General features: G+C 60.9%; 1 protein-coding gene across 13 annotated transcripts in view; it reads right to left on the minus strand.

The window, feature by feature from the left end:
- BEGAIN (brain enriched guanylate kinase associated) overlaps positions 1–24,543 on the minus strand; it is a 44,873-nt gene extending 20,330 nt beyond the window's left edge. For 2 of the 13 annotated variants that reach the window (XM_021099734.2, XM_021099731.2), the window contains exons 1-2: positions 24,445–24,543; positions 7,058–7,086 (exon numbers count right to left, since the gene is read on the minus strand). In XM_021099734.2, the coding sequence (XP_020955393.2) occupies positions 7,058–7,086; positions 24,445–24,486 (71 nt within the window). In that variant the 5' untranslated portion in view covers positions 24,487–24,543. Of the gene's footprint in view, positions 1–7,057; positions 7,087–7,328; positions 7,424–7,628; positions 8,162–8,318; positions 8,537–8,688; positions 9,246–16,255; positions 16,956–24,444 lie in introns of those variants that run through there. The other 11 variants (XM_084967064.1, XM_084967069.1, XM_021099730.2 and 8 more) reach the window with 11 other exon arrangements.
- Between the last annotated feature and the right edge of the window lie 455 nt (positions 24,544–24,998).

Consider the following 24,998-nt stretch of genomic DNA (forward strand, 5'->3'; position numbering starts at 1 on the left):
ATTTTGGCCCCACACAGAGAGGCTTCCTCCCACTGGGCGGTGTCCAGCTGCCCCGGGAGGCCATGGCTGTCCTGACCCCAGAGACCGGACAGGCCTGTTTCTCCAGACCCCTGTTTCTGTGATCCGTCCCGGCTGGGAGGCCGTGAGCCCCAGGAGGGCAGGGCTCAGCCACTGTGTGAGGCAGAGTGTCCACGTCGGAGCCCCTGCCAGAAGCAACGCTCCTCCTGCCTCCTCATCTCACCAGACACCTCCCTCTCCCGAGGGCTCCCCTCCACTGGGCCTCTCAGCGAGTAATTAAAATAAATAAGTAAATAAAAACACTCGCCCCCAAGGGGCCAAGAGAGCAAGGTGGGGGGCACGAGTGTTCCCCAACACCCCCTCTAGAGAGGCAGAGTGGGGTGCCCCCTCTGGGCACCGTGAAATGTGGGGATAGCGGCTCCCCGTCCCCCTTGCTCCCTGTGCCCCGCAGGTCAGTCTCATTCAAAAGCATTTCCTGAGCAGCTCCCACGGGACGGGACGGTTCTCTAAGTGCTGAGGACCAGCAATGCGCCGCTGTTGTCGGGGGAGACGAGAATAAACAAGATACACAAACAAAGTGAGAGTCAGGTGGGGATCAGGCAGCTGGAAAACCAAGGCGGTGGGGGGAAGGGCTGTGGCTGTGAACTCCGTGTGTGGTCAGGACACCCTTCCCCCCGCCAGGGATGCTGTTTGAGAAAGACGGGAGAGGAGGGGAGGCAGGGAGTCCCGTGGTCCTGGGGAAGAACATTCCAGACAGAAGAAAGGCATGTGCAAAGGCCCTGAGGCAGGAGCCTGCGCTGTCCTTGGGAAACAGCAGGGGCCTGGTGGCTGGAGGGGAGTGGGTGAGGGAGAGTCTTTGGAGGTGCGGTCAGTGTGATCTGCCATCTATGCGATGACACCTGACAACCGTCTGTCTCTACCTCTGGGACGTCAGCCTGGCACTCCCCATAGTATCCCCAGCATGGAGACCAGCATCAGGCATGGGCAGCACTGCAACAGATATTGGTGACACAGATGAATCAAAGAGCACGGCCTGAACATTTGGGTGTCAATATGAAAAAACACAAACATACAACCCCCCACCCAAGCCCCCCACACAAACCAAAAGCCCCAATGCCAAAAAAAACCAAAAAAGCAAAAAACAAAAACAAAACCACAAAAAGCAAAAAACCCACAAACTCCCAACATAAAAAAACTCCAAAAAACAAGAAAAACAAGAAATTACAAACTCAAAAAAACCCAAATCTCCAAAATACAAAAAGCCCCCCAAATTTAAAAAACCCAGAACCCCAAACAAGAAAAACAAAAATTAAAAAACCCCAAAACCCAAAACAAGAAAAGCAAAAAACCCCCAAAACGAGAAAAATTAAAAATTAAAAACCCAAAACAAAAAAAAACTGAAACAAGAAAAAATTTAAAAACTCAACCCCCAAAGCTCCAAAATACAAACCCCCCCAATTTAAACCTCAAAACCCCTATAACAAGAAAACCAAAAAATTTAAAAAAGCCCAAAGCTCCAGAAAACAGAAAAAAATTTAAAGAACCCCCCAAAAACCCATACCAGAAAAACAAAAAATTAAAAAAACCCCAAAACCAGCCCCCCAACAAGAAAAACAAAAAAAAATTAAAACCCACCCCCCACAAATCTCCAAAATACCAAAAACAAAAATTTAAAAACCCAAACCAAAAAAAAAAAAAAATCCCAAAATAAGGAAAACAAAAAATTAACCCCCTCAAAAAATAACCCCCAAACAAGAAAAACAAAAAAATTCAGGATTCAAAACCCCTCAAAAATCTTGAAAATACAAGAAAAACAAAAATTAAAAATCCCCAAACTAAAAAACCCCAAGACAAGAAAAACAAAAATTTTAAACCCCCTAAACCAAACCCCCAAAAACCAAACGCCCAAAACAATAGAAAAAATTAAAACCCCCAAACCAAAAAAACCCCAAAACAAGAAAAGAAAAAGTTAACCCCTCAAAAAACCTCCCCAAATAAGAAAAGCAAAAAAAAAAAAAAAAAAAAGAGAAAAAAAAATTTTAAGAAAAACAAAAAATTTTAAACCCTCCAAACCAAACCCCCAAAGGAAAAAAATTACAAACCCTAAAACAAGAAAATAAAAAATTACCCCAAACCAAAAAACCAAACAAGAAAAACAAAATAATTTTAAAAACCCCAAACCAAAAAACCCAAAACAAGAAACACAAAACAATTTTGAAAGCCCCAAACAGGAAAAACAAACAAAAATAAATAAATAAAAAATAGGAAAAAAGCCAAAAAAAAAAATAAAAAAACCAACCCCATACCAAAACCCCCAAGCCAGAACTAAACCAAAAGCAAAAAAAAAAAAAAAAAAAAAAAAAGGCAAAAAAAAAAAGAAAAAGAAAAAAAGAAAGAACAATGACAAAAAGGACCCCAACCTCAAAACCGCACCCCAAAATCGCTTCCCATAGCTTCATGACATCAGAAGGGTTTCTTAAACAAGACCCCAAAAGCTTTCATCCAAAGTAAAAGCCTAAAACATTCAAGGGAAATCAACAGAATTAAAATTAGGAACTTGTGTTCATCAGAGGACCGGCTGAAAGAGGGAGAAACGAGCAACCAGCGGGAGGTGCATTTGCCACACATGCGACTGCCAAGGGCTCTCTGAAGAGCTCCACATCAATGCGACAACTTGATGGAAAAACACACAGAAGTCACACACGAGGAAGCCCAAAGGGGCGGTAATGCAGGGCCGCGCGATGCTCGCTGCCCCGAGGAGCAGCTCCCAGCCTGCGGCCTGACAGCCCAGCCGGGGCGGCGGCGGAGCTGCAGCAAGTCCGGCTCCCGCGGGGAGGGTGTGGCCTCAGCTCGCAGCGCCCGCCCGGGCGCGGGGCCTGCGCTCCAGCCCTGCCGCCCCGGGGTCCCCCCGGGAGCGCTGCAGGTGCCCCAGCACCTGCTCGGGGATGGCCGGGCCGCTTCATTCACAGGGGTCCAGGCTGGAAGGCGCCCGGACGTCCATCCGCGAACAAACAGATGGCAGCGACTTCCCTCGCAAACGCCGTCCCCGAGACACCAGCCATGGACAGCTCCACACACGCTACGGACAGACGCTCTCGAAAACATGATGTTTTGACGGAAAAAAAAAAAAAAAAAAAAAAAAGCCAACCTGAAAAGCACAGGCTAAAAGACACCGTGCATGTGAAGTTCCAGACCAGGCAGAACCAGACGAAGTCGGTGAGGGATACTCTTGGGCGGCCAAGCCGGGAAGAAAGCAGACAACCGCTTATTACAAAAGCCGGGGTCCTGGACACCTCCCGGGAGGGGCCGGGGGCTGTGATCGGGAAGGGTCCTGGTGGGGGGGCCCTGGGGGGCCGGCAGCATTCTTGGGGGGGCTTCTTGACCTGAGTGATGGTCACCCGAAAGTTAATCTCTAAACTGCCCAGAGGTTTCTGACTTTTTCTCTATGTGTCTTTTCTCTCGCAATTCGCAACTTTGAAAAATTATCCCGCAGGCAGGGGGGCGGGGGAGGGTGGACTGGGAATAGGAATAGCTCTGGGTTTGCTGGGGACCTTCGGTGTCCCAGGTGCCACGCAAGGTGACTGATCCACTTTGCTATGTGATCCAGGAGGGGACTGAGGCTCACTCAGAGGACGTGGTTTGCTAAAAGGCACGCGGCAAAGCGGCCACGGTGGCGCGAAGGCAGGGGGACCCCGTGCAGAGGGGGGGATTAACTTGGGGATTAGCTGCGGCGCCGCCGCCGCCGCCGCCGCCGCCGCCGCCGCCGCCGGCTCCGCGTGCAGAGCCAGCCCGGACACGCTAATATCTGCGAATATTTGAGGGTGACAAGAAGAGTGTTTCAAGCGTCAGAGGCAGGACAGCTGAGGGAGCGAGAGGCAGGGGGCACACATCAGGCCAGAGGCGAGGGTGCCAGACCCCGGGGGGTAGGGGGGAGCCTTCCTGTGGGCCAGCCCCCGCCAGGTGCTGTGGGCTGGAGAACTCGACCCCAGGCTCTGATCACCGGGCTGCCATCTGGGCGGGAGGACAGGGGACACCCCACCGACCTCAGCTCCCCACCCCTCACCGGTCTCCCTGAATGTACCCTTGCTGCCTTAGGCTATCCCAGGACTCTGCACCTCTTGGAAGGCTCCTCCTGTCTGTCCTCCTTGCAAACTCCTAGTCATCCATTAAGCCCTGGCTCAAGGCTCTCTGCTTCCAGGAAGCCCTCCCTGATTCCCTGGGCCAGTGTCTCCAACATGGGATCCCCTGGGAGGATGTGCTGAGGAGCCTGGGTCCCTGTTCTGGAGAACTGACCTGCCTCAGTGCCAGGGTGGGACCGGGTACACAGAGGGAGAATGAGCCCACTTGGGGGTGAGGGACAAGAGGGTCACAAAAGCCACAGAGAAAAGATGACAGGAAGGACAACTCGTTTGTCATGTGGATAAGAAGGTGGGTGGAAGGGCATTCTGAGTAGAGGGAACAGAATGGGCAAAGGCGGAGGAGCACGAAAATGACAGCTAGTTCCGGACTCAGATGTGGGGCTGTAGTGGGGGGGGGGTGGCAAGGAGAGGGACTCAGGCAGAGGGGCTAGGGCAGGGGGAGCCTCAGCTCTGTGCCTGCCCACAGAGGGAGCCACTGAGGGTCACAATGACACAGTCTTTCACTCATTCAACAAATATTTATTGGATCCTCCCATGGGCCAGACCAGGCACTGGAGGGATATCTGTGTGTGTGTGGGGGGGGCAAATATTGGATGGCAAAGGGCCTGCCCTCTTGGAGCTCAATTCAGATTCCTAGGCCCAGCCTGCAATGTGGGCAAGAGGCAGCACCCTGGCTCAGGGGACCACCTTCGCTGTGACCACAAATGAATCTTTACCTGCCTAGGAACCCACGGTCATGTAGTTCGGAGGGCCCTGCTGTGGGCCAGGTCCCCGGTGAGGCCCTGCAGGGTGGGGGTGGTGAGGGTACCCACTTCACAGATGAGGAAACTGAGCCCCAGAGAAGGTCAGGACTTTACCAGAGGACCCCATACCCTGTGATCTACTCTGTGGGAGGCCAGGCTGACCAACGTTCCCTACATCCCTCGGGGCTCTTGGTCCTGGACCCCTGGCCCTAAATGCAGGCCAGACCCCTACAGGGGCAGCCCCAGCACTGGCTGGGAAGGAATAGCTCAGAAAGGCCCTCGAGGCAGCTCTGAGACCACTAACCAGGTGAGAGGGAGAGGAGAGAGGAGGGCAGGCTGCTCCCCAGTTCTGGGGGGCTACGCTGGGTCCTGGCCACACGGGACCCCCAATCTCATGGACTCCGGAGCTCTGCCTCCACTGAGGGGCCATGTGGCTCAGTGTAGCCCCAAAGTCTGGGTCCTAGCCACTGCCACTAGCCTTCAGGATTCAGCTCAGGGAAGCCCTCTGCCCCCCGCCCCCCCGGAAGGAGACTGCCCACTGCCCACCTGGCTCACCTGTGCTCCTAGCCAGGTGGGGCCATATCTCTGTCTCTACTGTCCAGAGCACAGGGGCAGGTGCTCAAGAGCCTTGGCTGGGCATAGAGAGAGAGGGAAAGAGAAAGAGGATCCTGGAGGGGACCCCCCCCCTCCCCAGAGGCTGGTCTCACGGTGCCCCATGATGCTACCTTTATTTTCAAGTCCCAGCTAAGTAGTGACCCCTCCCCCACAGAGACCCCAATCGGGTGGGGGTTCTGGCAAGAAAATAGCCAATAGGGGTAGCAGGGAGCGTTCTAGCCTGGGGTTAGAGCTCTGGGTTCAGGACTGGGCTCATCTATGTGGCCAGAGACAGGGCTGCCTCTCTGGCCCTTATCATGCCATCTAGACCTTGACCATGACAAGGTGGACCTGCCTATGGACATCTGGCTTTGGGTCTGAGGTCCTACGACCTAAGAGACTGGACCTCTCCTCCGGCCCCAAGACAAATGGGTTTCGGCCCCGGGGGACCCACAGGGGAGGGCTGCACTCCAGCTCGGTGGCCAGAAGATGGCCCTGCTCTCATGTCCAGTCTGGGGCCTCTGTATGAGCCCACCTGTCCCCGGGCTCCCACCTGGGCACTCATCCACAGCAATGAGGGTCACCCAGGAGGGTTCTAGCCCCCCTCCCCCCATTGCGGGGACCTGCCCCCCCCCCACAAGCGGGGCTCTGTCGGTGCCCCGCCCTTGGGCAATGGATGCACCTGCTACCTAGCTGCCTCCCCAGGGATGCGGATCCTGGTCTTGGGGGGGCAGGGAGGAGGTGGAGGGAGGGGCCGGAGAGACCCCCCCCCCAACCAAGGCACCAGGGTTGATAGTCCTGAGACCCAGCACCCAAAGCTGGGCCTCCTGCCCACGCTACGTCGTCTCAGACTCAGGAAGGAAAACAGGAGGGTTGTTCCCAAAGTGGGGGGGGGGCTCAGGGTGGCCAAGGGAAATCGTGAATAGTCAGATCAATTGATCCCCCGGGGGGGCTGCCCCTAAGGGAGCCGGGTGGAATCCGCAAAGGCTCAAAGTTTAGCTCCGGGAGGGAGGCCGAGGGGGGCACACCCCGGATGCCCGATGCCGTCGCGGGGTTCCCCCAAAATGGCTCCAAGACGCGACCGCCTCGGCCAGCAGCTTGGACTCCATCCCCCACCCCCATCCCCACGAAGCAATAACTTAAAAGCTCAGAACCCCGCAAGTGTCAGCTGGGGGGTGGGGAGGGGCGGCGGGCCCCGGTGATCGGGTGCGTAATTGCAGCAACAGAAGCCCTGAGGGTCCCGGGGGACAATCGAGAGCCCAGGACGGGGCACGGGGGATCGCGGGGACCCACTCGCGGGCCGCCCGGCCCTGGCTGGCGCACCCCCACCCCCAGCCGCATTGGCCCCGGCCCGGCCGCGGACCCCTCGCGCGGGGCTCCCACTGTCTAGCCACGCGCGCACTCACACACGCATCACACACAGGCACCCCGGCCCCGGCCAGCCCCGCCGGGCAGCCGCGGGCCGTGGATGCGCTCGGGCACAGCCCTCTCCCCTCGCCCGCCCCGGCGCCCCTGTCCCCGACCCCGGCCCGGGAGCCGAGGCACTGAAGACGCTCCACTCACCTGAGTTTCTCCATGTCTGCGGCAGAGGCCTGCGAGAAACCAAACGAGAGGGTCAGCAGGCAGGAGGCGTGCGCTCCGCGGCCGCGCCGGGCGGAGCTGGGCACCGCGGGCACAGGCGGGCGCAGCGACCGGGCACCCCCGGGCGGCTCGGTTGTTGGAAAGTCCGGCCCGCGCGCCCCCAGCCCATACTCCCCGGCTGCGGTCCCTGGGACTCAGCGGTGCGTGGGGCCTCGGCCGAGTAACAGGTGAGCCTGCTCGGGCCGCCACGCACCCGAGTTACGCCCCCCGGGGAGAGGAAGGGGCTGGCTCGGGGACGCGGGACTGCACTGCCTGGGGCGATCCCAGACGCGCAAGCCCGAAAGAGAGGGGACTTGGCCCCGCCGCGTCAACTCTCCCGCGGCCGCGGCCCCCGCTGCTCTCCCCCCTCCTCGCCCCACCCCGCCCGTTAACCCTTCCAGCCCCGCGCTCCCTCCCAGAGGAAGCCTAGCCCGGAATTGCAGAATTTTCGAGTCGGAGAATGTTCAAATCGGGCAACTGGGGGCCGTAAGGGAGTGCAGAACCTGATACGCACACGATCCGAGGGTGCTAGCAGTCGAAAGCTCAGACTCCTCTATCAGGGACCCTGCTGCCCTCAGCTTCTGGGGTCCGGGCCTGGCTCGCCCCTCCCGGGCCCAAGGGATTAACCCTTGCGCACCCGACTCGCCGGCGGGGCTCCCTGCCGGGCTTGCGCAGACCCACACGCGCGCGGCTTGGAGACCCTCCCCGCCCAGCCCAGCGCAGTCCAGCAGCCCCTCTGCGGGCCGGGCGGGGGGCCCACCCGCTGCAGTTAACCCTGCGGGCGCCGGCGAAGTACAGGGACTGCGAGCGGCCCGGGCGGGATCGCACTTCCTGCGCGGAGCTGGGGGCGCAGGGAGGGAGAGGCCACTCCCGGGGGCTTTTTCCCGTCTTTCCGTACCTTGCCCACCTTTAAAGGGGGACGGGGGACTGAGCCCAGGGACCAAGCGACACACCTGGGAAGACTGATGACCGCCCATCCCGGCCCCTCGCGCCGGGCGCCGCCGCCGCGTCCGCCGGGAGCGCGCTCCGCTCCGGTCCGGGCCCCACGCCGCCTCCCCCACCGCCCCGCCGGCCGAGGGCGCAGCCCGGCCGCCAGCGCCGAGCTGGAAGGCCCGGCCCGGGGGCCTCCTCCAGGCTCGGCCACCAACTCCCCGGGTTCTCGATCAGGCCCCTCCCGAGACTCCCCGGGCCTCAGTTTCCTCACCTGCACGCTGGGGGTGGGGGCAGAGGGAGCACGGCGAGGCGCTCTATTGCCCTTCTGCATCACGGACTGCGGAGGGTCTGGGGTGCGTGCGGGAAGGAATTTCAGAGGAGCGGCTCCCCAAGGCGTCTGGATTGGCAGCCAGACACAGTCTCTGACGCTCTAAAAGTTGTCGGAGACCACGAGCCCAGACCCCTCTATATACCCTCCTCCCCCAAGACAAAGAGCTGGCCGATTGGCCAACACCTCCCCGACGCCCCCTATGTACCCAGGCCCACCTTTCCCAGGTTCCCATCACCGCGCTCAGCATACTAGATCCCAGCATACAGCAGGCGCTCAATAAACACGGACAATGCATGCTTGAATCCTACACCTCTGTGGCGTGTCTTTTCCTGCCTCTTCTCTTCTGGCTGTGAGTTCCAGCTGGAGCCCTGGTCCTTCCAGGGCACCCCCGGGCACCCAGCAGGCCTGGCCTCCAGCCGGCCAACGCAGGGGGGGAGGAGCCCCGGGATGCGAGGGTCAGCCTCAACCCCAAAAGTCCAAGTGTTCCATCATCCACCCACGGTGCCTCCGCGTTCATTAGCTCTGGGCTCAGTTCTTGGGATGGGGAGGCGGCAGCAAATGAGGTGAGAGCCCTGCCCTCCAGGGGCTAATGGTTGAGCAACGCAACGGCGACTCAGGTCCTGGGAGGCCACCCGGCAGCAGAACAGCAGAGATGACGATGACACCACCACCCAGCAGCCCTGCGCACTCCGCGCCTGGTCCAGCTCTTCCTCAGGAAGCAGTCACTCCCATTTCCCAGATCAGGAGAGCAGAGCTCGGAGAGCCAGCCCGGCTGGGCCTAGACCCCACACCCTAGGGACCCTGCCCACCCAAAGGCGGGGGATGCCCTGCCTGGGGCTCTGGTAGCCTCCATCACTCACAGTGAATGACCTGCCAGGGAGTTTGTCTAAAATTAATAAGAATGTATTAAAATTTAATTATAAAAATCTAGCATTAATTATTGATATTGAATGGTTCAGCTCTTCTAAAAGGCCTGTCTGGGAATTTCCTCCCCCGGGAAGGGGCTCTGGGAGAGGCTGCTGACTTGGCTGTGGCAGGGGTGGGGGGCAGGTGGGGTGGGGCACAAAGTTGACAGGGAATGCCGGGGGGGCCCAGCCTCAGCACCTCAGCAGCCCCTTCATTCCCTCCACCAATCCAGACCCTGAAGTCTGGCTCTGATTGTACCACCAAGTCTCAAATTCTCCCCCGGCCCAGGGCCTGTGTGGTAACCACTGCCCTCAACACTTAAGGCTGCCTCCTCCAGGCAGCCCTCCATGGAGACCCAGCGGAGTTGGTGGCTTTGGGCCACCCCACAGATGTGTGCTCCCTGGGCAGGGCCTGTGTCTTTCCCAGCTGTGTCCCGGGGCTGACGCGGCACCTGGCCCAGGGGTTGGGAGGGGCACTAGAAGCTCTGGGCGCCTGTGCCAAGTGCAGTCCCAGCTGTGTGGGGCCGGCCCTGTGGGGAGGTGCTGTGCCTTTGGTGATGGTCTCGGTGTGGGGCCAGAGCCCCGCGTTCTACTTTTCGACTCTAGTTCAAAACCACGGGATCTGGGACTGTTCCTGGGAGATGCTCTCTTGTGGAGGGGGACCCCAGGCCGGAGCACGAAGTGGTTGCTCAGAGTCACCCGAGGCTGGCAGAGGCCTGCCTGGTGGGCTGGGCGGAGGAGAAGGGGGACACTGCCTGGGTCTCAGGTGAGAGGTGGGGTCTCTATTAAAAGAAGGGGGGCGGGGGAGCAGGGGGTGCTGGGGCCATGACTATGAGGGGCCTGTGAGAAGTCCAAGGTCCCCATTGTGAAATGATGGGGCAGAAAATAGCCTCAGGGCCCCATTTGGCCCCTATAGCAGGGGACCCCCCCCTGCCAGAACTCTCCTGCTGTAGGTGGGAACACAGGTGGGCACTTTGGGGGCTCTCAGAGGGATGGTCTATACCTCGGTTCACCCCCTACTCACTGCCCCACAGCTCTTCCTGCAGTGCACCTGTGACCTTGTCACCGTCTGCGCTGACCTCTGCTCTTGTCCCCTCTGGCTAGTCCAGCCCAGTGGCCATCTTTACGTCCCGCATCGCACAAGCCAAACGGGGCTCACCATGCGTTCCCGCCTCAGCCCGCCAGCTGTCTCTCCCTCCCATGTCTCTGCCGGCGCTGGTCCCCGCTGCTCTGAATGCCCACCCCCCACCCCCTGAGCCCTGTTCTGAGCCCCCCTGCAGACCACCGCAGCCCCGCTACCTCCCTCCTGCTTCCTTTCCCTGTGGCCTGGGAGACCCGGAGGGTCCGATACAGGCCCGTCCACCCTGTTGTTGCCTGCTCCGTTGCCAGCACAGCCTCTGACCCTGTTCAGGAAGCCAACCCCCTCTACTGCTCACAGTGACTTTGCGAGGTTGGGCCTTACAGCCCCATTCTACAGATGCAAAAACAGAGGCTCCAAGAGGCAAACCCCTCCAGCTTCAGTGCAGAAGCATGGAGGTTGGGAGCTGCCTCCTAAGCTGCTGTCCTCCCGGTGGTACCTGGGCATGGTGACCAAAGCAGCTGGGCGGTGCTCCCAAGGGGCCATGCAGGGAGGCCACTGTGCCACATGCTGAGCCTCCATGAGGAGCCTATAAGTACCGCCTTGGCCCTTCCTCACCCTCTGACCACGTCCCCTGGCACACAGTGGCCACCCCGGCCACCTTGCTGGTCCCAAGTCACCTGGCTCACTCCTGCCTCAGGGCCTTTGCACTGCTCCCCTCTGCCTGGATCTTTGCAGGGCTGGTGCCTCCCTTGACTGACCACTCAGCGAAAGTGGCCCCTCTCCCCACCACACCATTTCCAACTGTGCCGTGTCCCTTTGGATTCAAGCTTCTTGGTCACTCGCCTCCCCCCGCCCTGCCCCTGTCTCTGTGGACAGCAGAGCCTCCTGCTCCAGCCACTGCATCTTTCCCTAGAGCCTGGCACAGAGGCTTCCGATGAGCAAATGCCTGAATGAATGCAGTTGCTCTTAATCCCCAGCCAGTGGCATCTGCTCTCCACCTCGAGCAGCCTCTGGTCTGCTCTCAAGGTCCCTATCACTTATACACATCGACCCATGCCCCTCCCCCAAGCCCATCCCACGCCGGGGGGTGGGGAAGGGAGGGATGGTGGCATGTGAGCCCACTGGGTACCCGGCAGCGCACATCCGCACAGAGCTCTGCCGGGGTCAGTCCTGCTCCGTGACTCCTCCACTGGCCCCTCTTTCCCCTCAAATCCTGTGATCCCGAAACTGACAAGAGAAGTAGGAGCAGCTCAGGAAGGGGGCTGCTGGGTGCTGACGGCCCCCTCTGCCTCCAACTGACCCTGTGACCCTGGGCCAGTCCCTGCCCTCCCTCAGGAACGCCCTGGGCTCCTTGGATCTACTCCGAGCTCCAGCTCTATTGGTTTCCTCCTTATCCTGTTCCCTCGTGCTCCAAGGGGTGGGAGGAAGAAGCCAAGAGAACAGAGAGCAGACATGAGGCCAGGGGACAACCCCAGTGTGGCCAAGACAGGGGCCGCTCACCTCCCCCTGACAGAGACTTGGGCATCCTATGCAACTCTGTGACCTTGGGCTAAACTCTCAACCTCTCTGAGCTCAATCCTTCATTTAGGAAAGATGAAAAATCTTCCAAAGATGTTCTGAGTGACAAGGCAGAGGTGTGTGTGAGGGGACTGTCTTGGGGACAGGGTTGGTGGTGATGATCCTCAGAGCCAGCCTTTCAACGTCATCACTCAGGGCGGACCCCCTTCTAAGACGTCTTACACCACTCCTTGCCTTCTTGCATTCATTCAACAAACATTCACTCTGTGCCTTGTACTAGGAGACTCAGCAGTAAACAAACTAGACTGGAGCATCTTCTCTGCTCTCAGGATGCTGATATTCTTGCAGGAGTTGGGGGAGGCGGATGACCTGGGATGTCAGGGCAGTGGCCCTCCTGCCCTGAGTTTGGGGAGCAGAGACCCAGGTGGGGGCCTTGTGAGCCACTGTCAGGACTTTGGCTTCTATCTTGAGTAAGTCAGAGTCTCCACCGGGCCGGGCAGAAGAGTAGTCCCCAGGCTGCTGTGCTGAGGTCACACGGGGTGGGGAGGGTGAGTGCAGGGTTCGAGGAGCCCAGCCGGAGGTACCCACACAAATCCAGGTGAGTGGGGGCCAGGGTGGAGGTGGGAGAGGTGCTCCGACGCCTGGACAGACGGTGGGGGATATGGGAAGAAGCATCACCACATGGGTTTGGGCCCGAGTGGCCGGAAGGGGGTGTGGTGGGGAGACGATCCTGGTTCAGGTCCAGACCTCCCAGTGGGGACATGGACAAGGGGGTGGGGACATGGGTTCGGAGTTCAGAGGAGGGTCCAGGCGATGAGACACTGCGAGTGGCCCTCACGGACGGAGACGCTGGAAGAGACGACCCAAGGGGGGAGCTCAGAGGAGGGGAAGGAGGGGCTCTGCCAGGTGGGGGTTCAGGGAGGGGGCGGGGCCAGCACAGGAGACCACGAGCTCAGTGAAGGGCAGGCGGGAGGAGAGCGGCGGTGTCACAGACTGTGTCCTGGGTGGGCAGCCGGCCTCGTGAACCTCAGCATCCCCCACAGGGCTCACCTGTGCTGGGCACAAGTGGGTCTGGCCCCAGGACCTTACTGGGAACACCAAGGGGAGCCAGCAGGCTCTCCCCGCCTTGCCTGATGGATGGGGGAGGAGCAAGTACTGATCCCAGGTCACTGGGCAAGTTGGGGACTTGAACCCCAACCTTGGCTTGCGGCTGTCTCCAGATGGGGCCAAGAATGTCCTTCGCCTTGGGATCCTAGAGGACCTCGCTGCAGGCGGAGAGGTGCCCCGTGCCCTGCCCCCACCCCTCCACCTCCTGGGGCCCTGCGGGGCCTCGGCAGGGCCAGGGTGCCCGTGCAGATGGACTAGGCCCGTGGCTGCAAACTGGCCTCCTGAGCTAAATCTGGCCCACCAGCATGTTGTATTTGGCCTGCAAGAGGGTTTTAATTTTTTTTTTAAACATTTGAGCCAACGTTTAAAAATTGGGAGAGTTTACATTTTAAAATCCATATTTTTGGCTTCTACTGAAATTTTGGAAGATCTGGCAATCCGGCCCACATTCCCACGTGGCAACGGTTGGGGAGCAGGGAAGCAGCTGCCCCCCCAGAGGCGCCTCGGGGTCCTCCCCTGGGGGAGGCGCCTGCACACCTTACGCCTGCCCCACAGAGGGGGGGCCTGGGGCTAGAGGGCCGAGGGGCCTGCTGGAGGTCCCTCGGGAGAGCCCCTCGGACAGACAGTGTCCCAGTGATTCTCTGGGGACTTCCAGACCTGGGACCCAGGGTCTTGTCACGACGCCACCGAGGCCGCTTCGGAGTCCCCGGCCCGCCTCTCCTCCTGTGACCCTGCCCTGCTCTCTTCTGCCTCTTTTGCTGGCTTGAGCCTTTGCTACCAGGTCTGTGACAGGGACAGCTGGAGGTCCCGGAGGCCATCTGCAGTGGCTTCTTGTTGACTGGGCAATGCAGAGGGGATCAGAGTCCCCCATGACCACTCAGCCAGAAGGGACAGAAGCAGAACTAAAGCTCAAGCCCCCTGGCTCTGTGGCTTCCTCCCTGTGGTGGTTCAAGGCGGGCTCCAGGCATCGTCCTTGAGGAAGGGCTTTCGGACTGGTGACAGGAAGCGGGGGTCTGCCCTGCCTGCCCAAAGCTCAACTTTCGCCCCGGGAACTGTCAGTGCCAGGAGGACAGGCGGGACGTGGTGAAGGGACAATTCTCATCCCTTCACGGCTGTCCCCGTCCTAGGGACTGGATTCCTGCTGTGCCCAGGCACTTTCAACCCATTAGCTCTAACTGCTCACCGCACACACCAGACCCTGGGGGAATGTGGTCCACTGAGCCGGGGCACAGCCCTGCCGAGACCTGCTGGGCCCCGGCTCTCTGAGCCTCAGTTCCTGGTCTGGGAAATGGGTCTGATCCTAGGATGTCTCACCGGCTTATTTTGAGTGTTTGACGCAAGGCTGGAGCCGCGGGGCCCAGGGTAGACGCTCACCATGTGACATGAGGCTGCGGTGGGGTGGGGGCTGGTTCCCAGCTCCCGCTTCAAGAAGCCAACACCAGGTCCTTGGGAAGGACATTCTGGCTAGGGCCCAGGACAGAGCCCCACCCCCCAGCACCTGCTCAGGAGCCCCACAGGTCCCCGAGGCCCTGTGCTGCTTGGCAGCCCCAGGAGGTATGTGCGAGGAAACCCGAGATAGAATCCTCCAGAGGCCTGGGCGTCCTGGGGCTCCCCTGGGACCCAGTGGTCCCCAGAGTGAGGTCTGCTTTGTGTGCAGAGCCTAGAGCAGAGAAGAGGGGGGCCCAGGATGCCAGGCCCTGGTGGAGGAGGCTGGGGAAACGATGCTTATTGGGTGCCTGCTGATGCTTTTCCTGTGACCAGGAGAAGAAAGGTCATGGCCATCACTGCCTTTCCAGGGAAACGGGGGTGTAGAGCCAGTGGCTGACCTGGGTGGATCACACAGCAGGTAGCAGATCCTTGAGCCGAGTCTACCCAGAGCTGAGAGCTCCCTGGCTGAGCGAGGCCCAGCTAGCACAGCAGACCCCAGGGGAAAGGCTGGTGGGCTTCGAATACCCAGAGCTCCCCTCCCCCCAGCCAGGCTGCATCCGGGCTCTTCCTGGACCAAAAGGCAGGTCGAGGAGTTCCTGTTGTGGCTCAGTGGTTAATGAACCCGACTAGGAACCATGAGGTTGCGGGTTCGAGCCTGGCCTTGCTCAGTGGGTTAAGAATCTGGTGTTGCCATGAGCTGTGGTGTAGGTTACAGACGCGGCTCGGATCCCACATTGCTGTGGCTCTGGCAAAGGCTGGTGGCTACAGCTCTGATTCGACTCCTAGCCTGGGAACCTCCATGTGACGCGGGATCGGCCCTAGAAAAGGCAGAAAGACAAAAAACAAAAAGAAAAAGAAAACAAGGCAGGTCGAATCACCGGAGAAAAGCGCCTAGGAGCAGAGGGGGGAGGGGGAGGCCAAGGCGGCCTGTGTCCAACCCCGCTTCCTCTAGTGACCTCCCCTGTCCCGTGGGGGCCAAAGGGTGGCCCTGACAGCTGGGGCTGCACTGAAGCCACAATGCTGGGAAGCGCTCAGCCAGCACCCGTTCTCGATACCACATGGAATTTGGTTTTTAAAACGACCTCTCCCTGCAGGGAGGCCATGGTGGGAGGGGCCTGGGTGAGCAGCTAATGTCCCCCAGAGCCCCTCAGGACCCACCCTGGCCCCAGGGGGCACAGATGGTTCGGGAGCTGGAAGGTCAGCGCCGAGGTGGGTGCTGCCAAGCTGACGCTCTGCACAACCCGATCCCCCCGGCCAGCTGAGCAGCTCTCCTGGGATTTTTCTGCTCATCTGTCTGAGGCCAGAGCGTGTGCGAGTGGCGGGGGTGCCGAGGGGCTACTCAGCTATGAAGATCTTAGTCCGAGTCCAGACTCCCCAGGGACAAGCGGTCACTTCTCAGAGTCCTAGTTTCCAACTCCATGCAATGGGCAGCTAGGAAGGACGTGGACCCACCTGTCTGCCTGGCCAGACTGCGATATCCTATGTCACGTGGATGGGTCTGGGCATCAAAAGTTCAAAGGAATAATCATCTGAAACCTCGTGTTAAAGCACCAAGCGCTCTGCCAGTGGGGGAGGTATTATTATGGCTATCGTTGTTGTTTCCCCCTGCACACTCAGTCCAGAAAGAGCCTGCCTGTCCCAGAGCCAGAAAGCTCATCTTAGAGATTCATTCTTTCGTGCCCAAGGTCTTTCCCAAGACTGTGATCCTGAGAGCGGTGTGATGTGGGGACTGGGATGGGGTCAGCCAGAACTGGCGGGGACCGGCAGGGGAGGAGGGAAGGGCCACCGCAGACTCTGTCCAGCTGCCTGCTGGGGGATGGGCTGCGGCTGAGACTCACCCTGCTCGGAGGCCTCTGCGGGGAGGCAGCTGGGCCTCCAGGCTTGCCGTTGCTCCCGTGAGGCTCATTGGTCTCTGTGGCCTGGCTTGGAGCCTCTGAGGGCAGCTGGGGGTTCAGGGCCAGGGTCTTCTCTGGGCCTGCAGCTCCTGAGAGGGGCTCCTGGACCAGGCCTGGGGCTGGCTCATCTGGGGAGGGCTCCGGGCTGCGGCCTCTGGGCCCTCGGAAGGCTTCCAGGGTCTCGGGGTCCAGCACCCGCACCGTGACCTCATCCAGGAACCGGGAGAAGGGCAGCCTGGCCTCCCGTCGGCGGCCCAGGCGGGCGAGGGGGCCGGGAACCGTGCTGCTGTCCGTGCCCAGGGGCTCTGAGGTGGGTGGCGGGCCAGGTGGCATCTTTGTTTCCTGCTGGCCAGGCTGTGCGGCCCAGCTGGGGTGAGACGGTGGGCCCTGGGGGTTCCGGCCTGAGGCGGGGCTCGGCTTGTGGCTCCGAGGGGCCTCTCTGCAGGCCTCCTTTCTGGGGGCTTCAGCCCTGGGCTCCATGAGGGAGCCATGGCTGTGCTCCCTCGGGCTGCCGGGGTCAGGCCCCCGTGCCTGGGAGCCGGCCCCCAAGAGCATCCTTCTTGGTCAGCCACAGGTCAGGCCTCTCCACGTTCCTCACTGGGCCCCACTTCTCTCCTCCCGCGGGGCTGGGATCCCTACGCCCTCTGCGGGGAAGGGTCAGGGCCACTGGTCCCTCACTGGCCAGAGCGATCGGCTGAACGCCCGCCCCCATTGATCCAGAGAGCACGTGGCAGGGGGCCTCCGCCCTCTAAATTGATTCTCACTACACAGGAGCTGGGCTTCAGGGCTTGGAAAGTGCTGGAGAAGGAAAGGTCATGTCCTGGGCGCTGCGACTGCCCGGGGAGGCAGCCCGCGCTGGACGAGCACCTGCTGTGTGCCAGGGGCTGGGGGAGCCTCACACACCTCACCATGACTCCTCATCTCTGCCAGCTGTGGTGCTGGGTGCAGGGACGCAGGAGGCAGGCAGTACACAGACAGCCATGACAACTGTCCTGCCAGGGTGAAAGGGGGGCCAGAAGGAGGGGACATTAGCACTACAGCCATTTGGCAGACGGGAGAGTGGGGTGGAGACTGCTGGTTGCCCATTGTCCTCCCACCCTGCCACAGTGAAGATGCCTCCTTTTATGCTGGGAGGCAAGTTAAAGGCTGCATTTCCCAGGCTTCTTTGCAGGTGGGGTAGCCCAAAAGATATAAACAGAAATTATTGCATTCATATTTAAGCTGCTGGGAGAGCCCCTTAAAAGGGATCAGAAAGCTTGCCTGTGCCCTTTTTGCTACCACTCCCAACTCTCTGGTTTCTTATCTGGAACATGCAGGTGATGGTTGGAGCTATGGCAGCCATATTGCACCGTGAGGCAAGCTTGCAGCAGAAGCCATATATAAAGGCTGGAAGAGCAGAAAGACACAAGAACCTGGGTTCTTGATGACCACTGAGTCATCACACCAGCCCTGGACCTGCCCCTGGCACTTCTTTAATTTGAGAGAAATAACTGTCTGTTTTATTTAAGCCTTGGTTATTTCCAGTCTCTGTTACTTGCAGCTGTGTGCAATTCCGTACTGACACACAGGGCATAAGCTGAGGAATCATGGTTGCCAACACTATGAGACAAGAGCCTTTGGCACGTGGGGGCCCAGGCTGTCCTTAGGTGGGGAGTGGGGTCGGGAGGTGACCCCAGAGAAAGGCTAAAGCCAGGCCTGGGCACTTGCCCCTTTGTGTGAAGGGAGACACGCCCATCCTGGCATCCCAGGAAGCCAGGGGCCAGGCAGGGCTCCTTCCTGGGATACGGTTGCGTGCGTCAAAGGAAGGCTCTCTAGGGGGTGGCAGCCCCAGGCCGTTGGCCATGACCTCCAGTCCCACTTCTGGTGCTGCTTGGAGTATGGCCTAGGCTCTCTGGGGCACTGCCTGCTCGTGGCTGTGCACCCGGGGTCCTCTGCCCTTCTGGCAGCGCCTGGATGCCTCACATCAAGTGCTAGGGACTCTTTCTTTTCTGGGGCCCTTGGATGCCCCATAGCACTGAATATCTGAACCTCTGAAAAGCTTCATGAGCTCAGCTGCCCAAGACAGAGACGGACGGCCCCCACCCCAGCCCCACATCCCTAACCACCAGGCCCTGACTATTCAGTCTCTCTTCTCCATCCTCACCGTCGCATTGCTTGCCCCGGGTGCCACCATGTCTCACCGGGATACCTGTAAACACCCTTCTCGGGGGCCCCTGACTCCATCATAGTCCAGCCTGGCCTACCCCACGAACATGCCAGTGTGAATTTTTAAAATCACAAGCCAGATAACCAGCCAATGTCACACACTCACATGCCCTGCGAGGCCCTGAGTGCCCGGTGCCTTCTGCACCTGCCCCACCCCCACCCCAGGAACTTCCATCCAGTTCCTGGACGTGCCACGCGCTCAGGGGTCTCAGGGCCTTTGCGCTTGCTGCTCCCTCCGCCAGGAGCACTCTCACTCCCTCTCCCTTCCCCTGCTTCGGGTCGTCTAACTCTCATCTAACTTTCAGGGCCTCAGCTCAACAGCCGGCCCCTTCCCATGGCCCAGATCGGATCAGCACCTCTGCAACAGCCTCTTAGAATGCTGCTCTCCTCCTAAGGTGAGCCCCGATTGTGATTTTATGATGTGTTTCCCCCAGACGTTCACACCACTCTACCTAGCTCTCTGCACAGGGCCAGGCACATAGTAGGTGCTCAGCAGGTAGTTCTTCGATGAATAAGTGAACGCAGCCCAGGTTCAGAGCGTCCGTTCCCAAGCATCCCCAGCCTGGGGTGGGCCTCCTCTGGGCAAGGCTCTGGGAGGACATGGGGCTTCAGGGGTCTCAGGCTCCTGGGAAGGCCACCGTGTCCCCTAGCACCCTGACACTCCCCTGAAGGCCACCCCTTTACACTGAGACAAGCCCCTCGCTAGCAGCAGTCATCCAGCCCTGCTCCACAAGCAGTGGGAAGAAAACTTGGAGGCCGGCAGACCCAAGGTCAAATCCACCTCCAGCACCCCGACTGACCTTGGGCAAGTCATGTCCCCTCCACATCACCATATGGGGACAGCGTAGTACCCAGGCCTGGGGCAGTGGTATAGTGAGAGGATGTGCTGGGCGCCTTCAGCACAGAGCCTGGGGTCTGGTAGGACCTCAGGACCCACTAGCAGAGGGCTCTCATTTGCCATCCCCCTGGTATGTGTGGTCGCCGGAATGTTTCGCGGGCCCTGGCCAGCCGGTCCTCTGAGCCTCTCCCAGAGTTGCTGGCTGCATCAGACAAGTTCCTGTTGTCATAACAACCCACTGGCTCTCAGCCGCCTGGGCCCGAGGCCCCGGAGGATGCTGTCAGCTGCCGTGGCTCGCAGGCTGGGCCTGCTCACCTTTCAGCAGCCCGGACTGAAGGGCTCCTGGCTCCTGCGGCAGCAGCCCCTGCCTCTCACTCATCTGGTTCAGCCCCCTTTCTGAGCCCCTATTGTGTGCCAGGCTCCCCGACATCACCCACATCCTCACCCAGGCCTGTGAGGTGGGACAGCTGTGAACTCGTTTTGTGCTTAAAGAAGCAGAGTCTTACGAGGACTTTGCGGTCACGTGCCTCAGATGTGGCAGACTCAGGATGGGGACCCCAGAGGTCAGGCACTCAGGCCCCTTTTCAGTCCTGGACCCCGCAGCCCCTCCTCCACCACCTGGCCCCACCCTGCTCGCAAGGATAGCCAGCGGGGGTCTGTGGGCTCTGAGAGAGGAGGGTGCAGCTCCGGTGGCCTTGTGGGGCTGGAACAAGAAGACCCGGCCACAGGGCACTAGTGGGACCCTGTGGGGTCAGAGGGCAGGGCAGGCTGAGCATCACCAGCGCCAACATCACTTGGCCCATCCGCGCGGTAACCCCCGAGCTAGGACTTGCTACCCGAGTTCATGGCGGAGGCCGCGGGCTCTGAGGGGGGACTGGTAAACAGCCTCGGCCTGCCATGTGCCAGGCACTACAGCAAACACCGGCAGGCGTGCAGTCACCTTCCAAGCCCCCCTCTTTCCAGGGGAGAAGTTTCGTTACCATTCCCCTCACTTACTGATGAGGACATTCTGAGTCTGGGGAGTCTCACACCGGTGCTTTTAACCACCCTGCCTCTGCTTCCGGATATTTCTGTACTGGCCTGAGAACCCTCGAGGGTGGCCACAGATGCCAGCATCCACGTCCGTGCCACGTGGCACCAGCCTCTGTGCTCTGAACTCTGCCCTAGCCTTTCTTCCTCAGAAGGGGTGCACACTTCCTGGAAGTCCCCCGGGACAAGGCGCTCCCTGCAGGAGTCCCCGCTGGCCACCTGTCTTTACAAGAGGCTGTACTGCTGCTTCATCATTCCCAGAGCATGTCCTCCAGCATAACTGGAGAGGCCTGAAGGCCCCTGCTCATCCCCAGCCCCGCAGTCTCCCTGCTGTGGGGTCATGGAACGGGAGGGGCCAAGGGTTATGTGAGCGAGATGCCCCACCCCCTCATCCTTCCGCACATCCATCCCTGGAACCACTCACCTGCTAGCGTGTGCCCATTCATGCATCCTTCTCATTTGTCTCTTGTATCCACACATCCATCTGTCCATCCATGGATGCAGCCATCCATTGACATGTGCCCGTTCGTGCACTGGTCCACCCTTCCACGCCTGAATCCGTGCATTCACTAACACATCCTCAAGCACCTACCCATCCACTCTTCCCGCATCCATCCACCCACCCATCCGTTTGTAGAGCCATCATTTCATTGGTCGTCGTCTCCACCCATCTAACCCAGCATCCGTGCATTGACTGTATCCATGGAGCATCCATCCATTTTCCCATGCCTGCATCCATCCATCCTCTGACCTGTACTCCTGCATCCATGCAGCCCTTTATTCTTCCACTGACATCTATCCATCCGTTTTCCATCCTTCCATCCACTCGTTTATCCACCTTGTCATAGGCACCAGAAATCCATTTCTCCCATCCATCAACCCAGCCACAGACCTATCCACCGAGAGCTTGTCTATCCATCCAGCCATGTCTCCTGATCAGGTCTTCCATGCACCCACTCATCCATCCCTCTCTTGCCACCTCTCCATCAATCTCGCCCACTAGGCATCTGTCCTTCTAGCTTGCCATCTATCCATCCACTGTCCAGCTACGTGCCTCCCATCAGCATCTATCTACCTATGACCCACCGGCCGATGGCCCCTGCCATCCATCCCATGTTGCTTCTCCATCTGGACGCGCTGGGATCCCACCCCACCACCTGCAGCGGTCTGGAGCTTTCCGTGTCTGTCTCCCCCAGGCAGGCCCAGGCCTGGCCCATCTCCACCCATGAGTTGGTTCAAGGCCAGTTAACTGAGCAAATGACTGCTAGAGCTGGGCACTAGCTGATGCCCATCCCGAGAACCTCAGCAGATTGCGGTGGGAGCCTCCAGGTGCATGGCCTGTGTGGCTGGGCCACTGCTGGGGCCCCTTCCTGGAGGGGGTGGTGCAGGGAAGGCCCCCATCAGTCACCCTCCTCACCCCTGCTGGGCCAATCAAAGTCCGTATCTTCCTGCGGACTGTGAGATTCCGAAGGGCGAGGTCAGTGTCAGAGTCATTTACATGGTCCTGATGAGCAGGGCAGGGTGGGGGTGCACGCGGTGGGCGGGGGGGGGGGACACCAGGGGCTGCAGAAGTCACCCACTCGTTCACTCACTCGCTCATTTATTCCTGTAACAGTGAACCAACAGACACAGTGAACCAACAGACACAGCTCTGGTCAACTTTTCCCGCCACAGGCTACCTACCATCCAGGGTCTGTTCTCAGGCCAAAGAAGCCACGCCTCTGACTAAGAGGGGCTGTGTCTCCGACCCGGAGCCCCAGAGAGGGTGCGGCGTTGCTCAAGGTCACACAGCAGATCAGCGGCAGAGGACGCACTGGAACCTAAGGCTCCAGTCTCCCAACCGGGCCTCTCTCCAAGACTCCCCACCAGGAGGGGGCCCAGAGGGCAATGCTAGACCAATACAGTGAGCCTGGGTCACCCTTGGATTTGTCCCCAGGGCTCTTTACACCCGACCCCCTGGCCATGCCCTTGACCTCTGTACTCCAGCAGCACTGCTTCTGCTCTGTTCCTCAGTCTGCCCTCTCACTCCTGGCCTTGACCCAGGCTGCATCTCTCCTGCTCCTCCCCCCTCCCCCCTTCAACTCCTACTCAGCCCCTGGGCTTCAAGAGCCTCCTGGAATTTGGGAAGCCAACCAAGCCCTGGGGTTCTTGCCTCCCCCTCATTCATTCATTTCTAACCTTGACTGAGCGCCTCTAGGAGTAGGGACGCTACTTCAAAGTGTCGCCGTGGAGATGACGCAGGAAAATGCTGCTACAGGCCTGACACATAGTAGGTGCTCCGAACACGGCAGCTGTTGTGGGCCAGACCCCGTGCCCAACCGTCTTTGAGACTGGGTGCAGGGTCATCCGCCTGACTGCTCCGACTCCCTCCTCCATGACCTGGACACGTGCCACTCCCCTGCCCAGCCCGGGGAAAGCCAGACCCGTACCACTGACGCCCGAGGCGGCCCCGGCCCTGCCCACTCAGCGTCCCAGGTGCGAACAGCTCCAGGTTCAGAGGATCCGAGGGACGCAGAGTGCGGGAATCTATAAATAGGAGACAATGGCTCTGGAGGGCCCTCGGCAGCGGCGCGGCCGCCCCTCCTCACCCGGCGCGCCGGCACAGCCGGGAAGAAGCCGCATCTGCCACCGTGCCTGCTTTTCTGTGCCGCCCTGATTATAGTGAGAGTCGGGAAAATTAAGGGTTTTCGGGGCCGCTGCCAGGGCCCAGGCTGCTGCCTCCCCGCCCTGTGCGTCACAGATGCCAGGCAGAGCCGCCTCCATGGGCCACTTGCCCCGGCCGGCAGTGCCACACCGGGCCTGGCGGGGTCGGCACACCGCAGTGTTCAACGGCCTTTCTTCCACAGTCCTCGCCGGCGCTGCGAGTGGGAAGGACTCTGCTGCAGGTGTTGGGGGTGGGAGGGTCGCTCTAGGGCCCAGGGAAGGGCTAGGACCTGTGCACGCACCTCAGAGATCTAGGGCACTGGGGCCATCACAGCAGCCAGGCCCCTGGAGACCCTGTGCCACCTGCCGGGGGGCCCCCTGGCCTGGTCAGCTGTGGTCGGCCCAGACCTGGTCTGTGGCTGACCTTGGCCAGCCAGGGCTCCACCTCTGCAGGCACAGCTCATTCAGCCACCCCCCGTCACTCCTGGGTGCCTGCTCTGCTCCCATCCTGCTGGTCCAGGAGACTCCAGGATGTCACCCACGCTGTTCCTGCCCCCAAAGAAACCACACTGGGGATGGGGTGGGGCCCAGAGGAGGAAGGAAACACCTCTAAACCAGGCAGGAAGCGGAAACGCTAAGGCAGCAATTCTCGTCCAACAGTGCTGGGGTTCAGGGAGGGTGGAAGCTTCAGCTGAGCGGCCCGGGCTCGCCCTCCCCTCCCTGAGCCTCAGTTTCCTCGCTTCTAACTCAGAGAGTACTTGGCCTGCAGGTACTGAATGTGACCCAGGGGGTCCGCGCTGCAAACGCGCTGCAAACGCTCCGCAAATGCTCTGCACACGCTCAATGAGCCAGCCCCTGCTTCAGCCTCCTTCCAGCTCCGTGACCAGTCCCGGGCGGGCGGCCTCACCAAGCCCTGACCCCGGGCAGCAGGGGGTCTGTCTGCACCCTGGCCGCCCGCCCCGCCCGTCCGCCCGGGACAGCGGCGGATCCCAGATCCCCAGGCCTCGTCCTGGACCCCCCAGCACCCTGCCCGGTCCGAACCGCCTTTCATCCCTCGCGCCGCAGGGAAGCACGTGGCAGGGGGCGAGGACCCCGCACTCGCACCCAGATGTTCGCGCCGGCCGGCCGCGCGGGGTCGTGCTGGGGGGGGGCAGGGCAGCGCGCCGAGGCCGAGCGCCCGCCCCGCCAGTGCCCCCCGCGGCCGGTCAAGCGTTCCTGGCGGGGCCCGGGCGCACCCGCACCGGAGGGGGCGCCGCGGGCAGGGACAGGAGGCTGGACAGTCGCCCCCCTGGCGGGAGGGGGCCCGCGGGCCGCCTCCGGCGCCCGCCGTGCAGAGACCGCCCTGCCGCGTGGGTGGCGCCCGCCCCGCCTCCGCGCGGGTGTCCGGGCCCTGCCCTCCCGGCTCGCAGGTACTTACCGCCCGGCGGAGCCGGCCCGGCCGGCGGCCGCCCGTCCACATGGCCCCGGGGCAGCCGCGCCGCTCGCCGCTGCCGCCGCCGCCGCCGCCGCCGCGCTCCGGTCCTGCCGCCGCCGCCGCCGCCGCCCCCGGCCCGGGGCCCTCCCCGCCGAGGCCGAGCGCGCCCGGAGCCGGCGCGGCCGGGGCTCCCCCACCCCGCCCGGCTTCCCGCAGGGAGCGCCCGCCCCCCGCCCCCAGCCCGGCTCCCCGCCAGCCCCGGCCCCGCGCAGCCGCGGCTGATTCAGCGGCTCCCCCCGCAGCGCCCAGCCCGGGCGCACTTGGGGGGCGCGGGACCGGACCGGGGCACGCGGGGCGCCACGTGGCCCCCGGAGCCCGGGAGGGAGTGAATGAACCCGCGTGAGCGTGAATGGCGGAGCGCGTGAATGAATGAGTGCGGCGTGTGCGGGAGGAACGAATGAGTGAGGAATGAATGCACGAGGGGAGCGCTGAGGGAAAGAGTGAATGGGCCTTTGGAACCAGGAGCCGCAGGACTGGACCCGTCGCACCCATGCGTC

This window comes from Sus scrofa, chromosome 7 (assembly GCF_054392235.1).
Source record: "Sus scrofa isolate SSC_HxYL_T2T_F1_AM1 chromosome 7, Sscrofa_HxYL_maternal_Yorkshire_Landrace_v2.0, whole genome shotgun sequence".
Classification (NCBI taxonomy): domain Eukaryota; kingdom Metazoa; phylum Chordata; class Mammalia; order Artiodactyla; family Suidae; genus Sus; species Sus scrofa.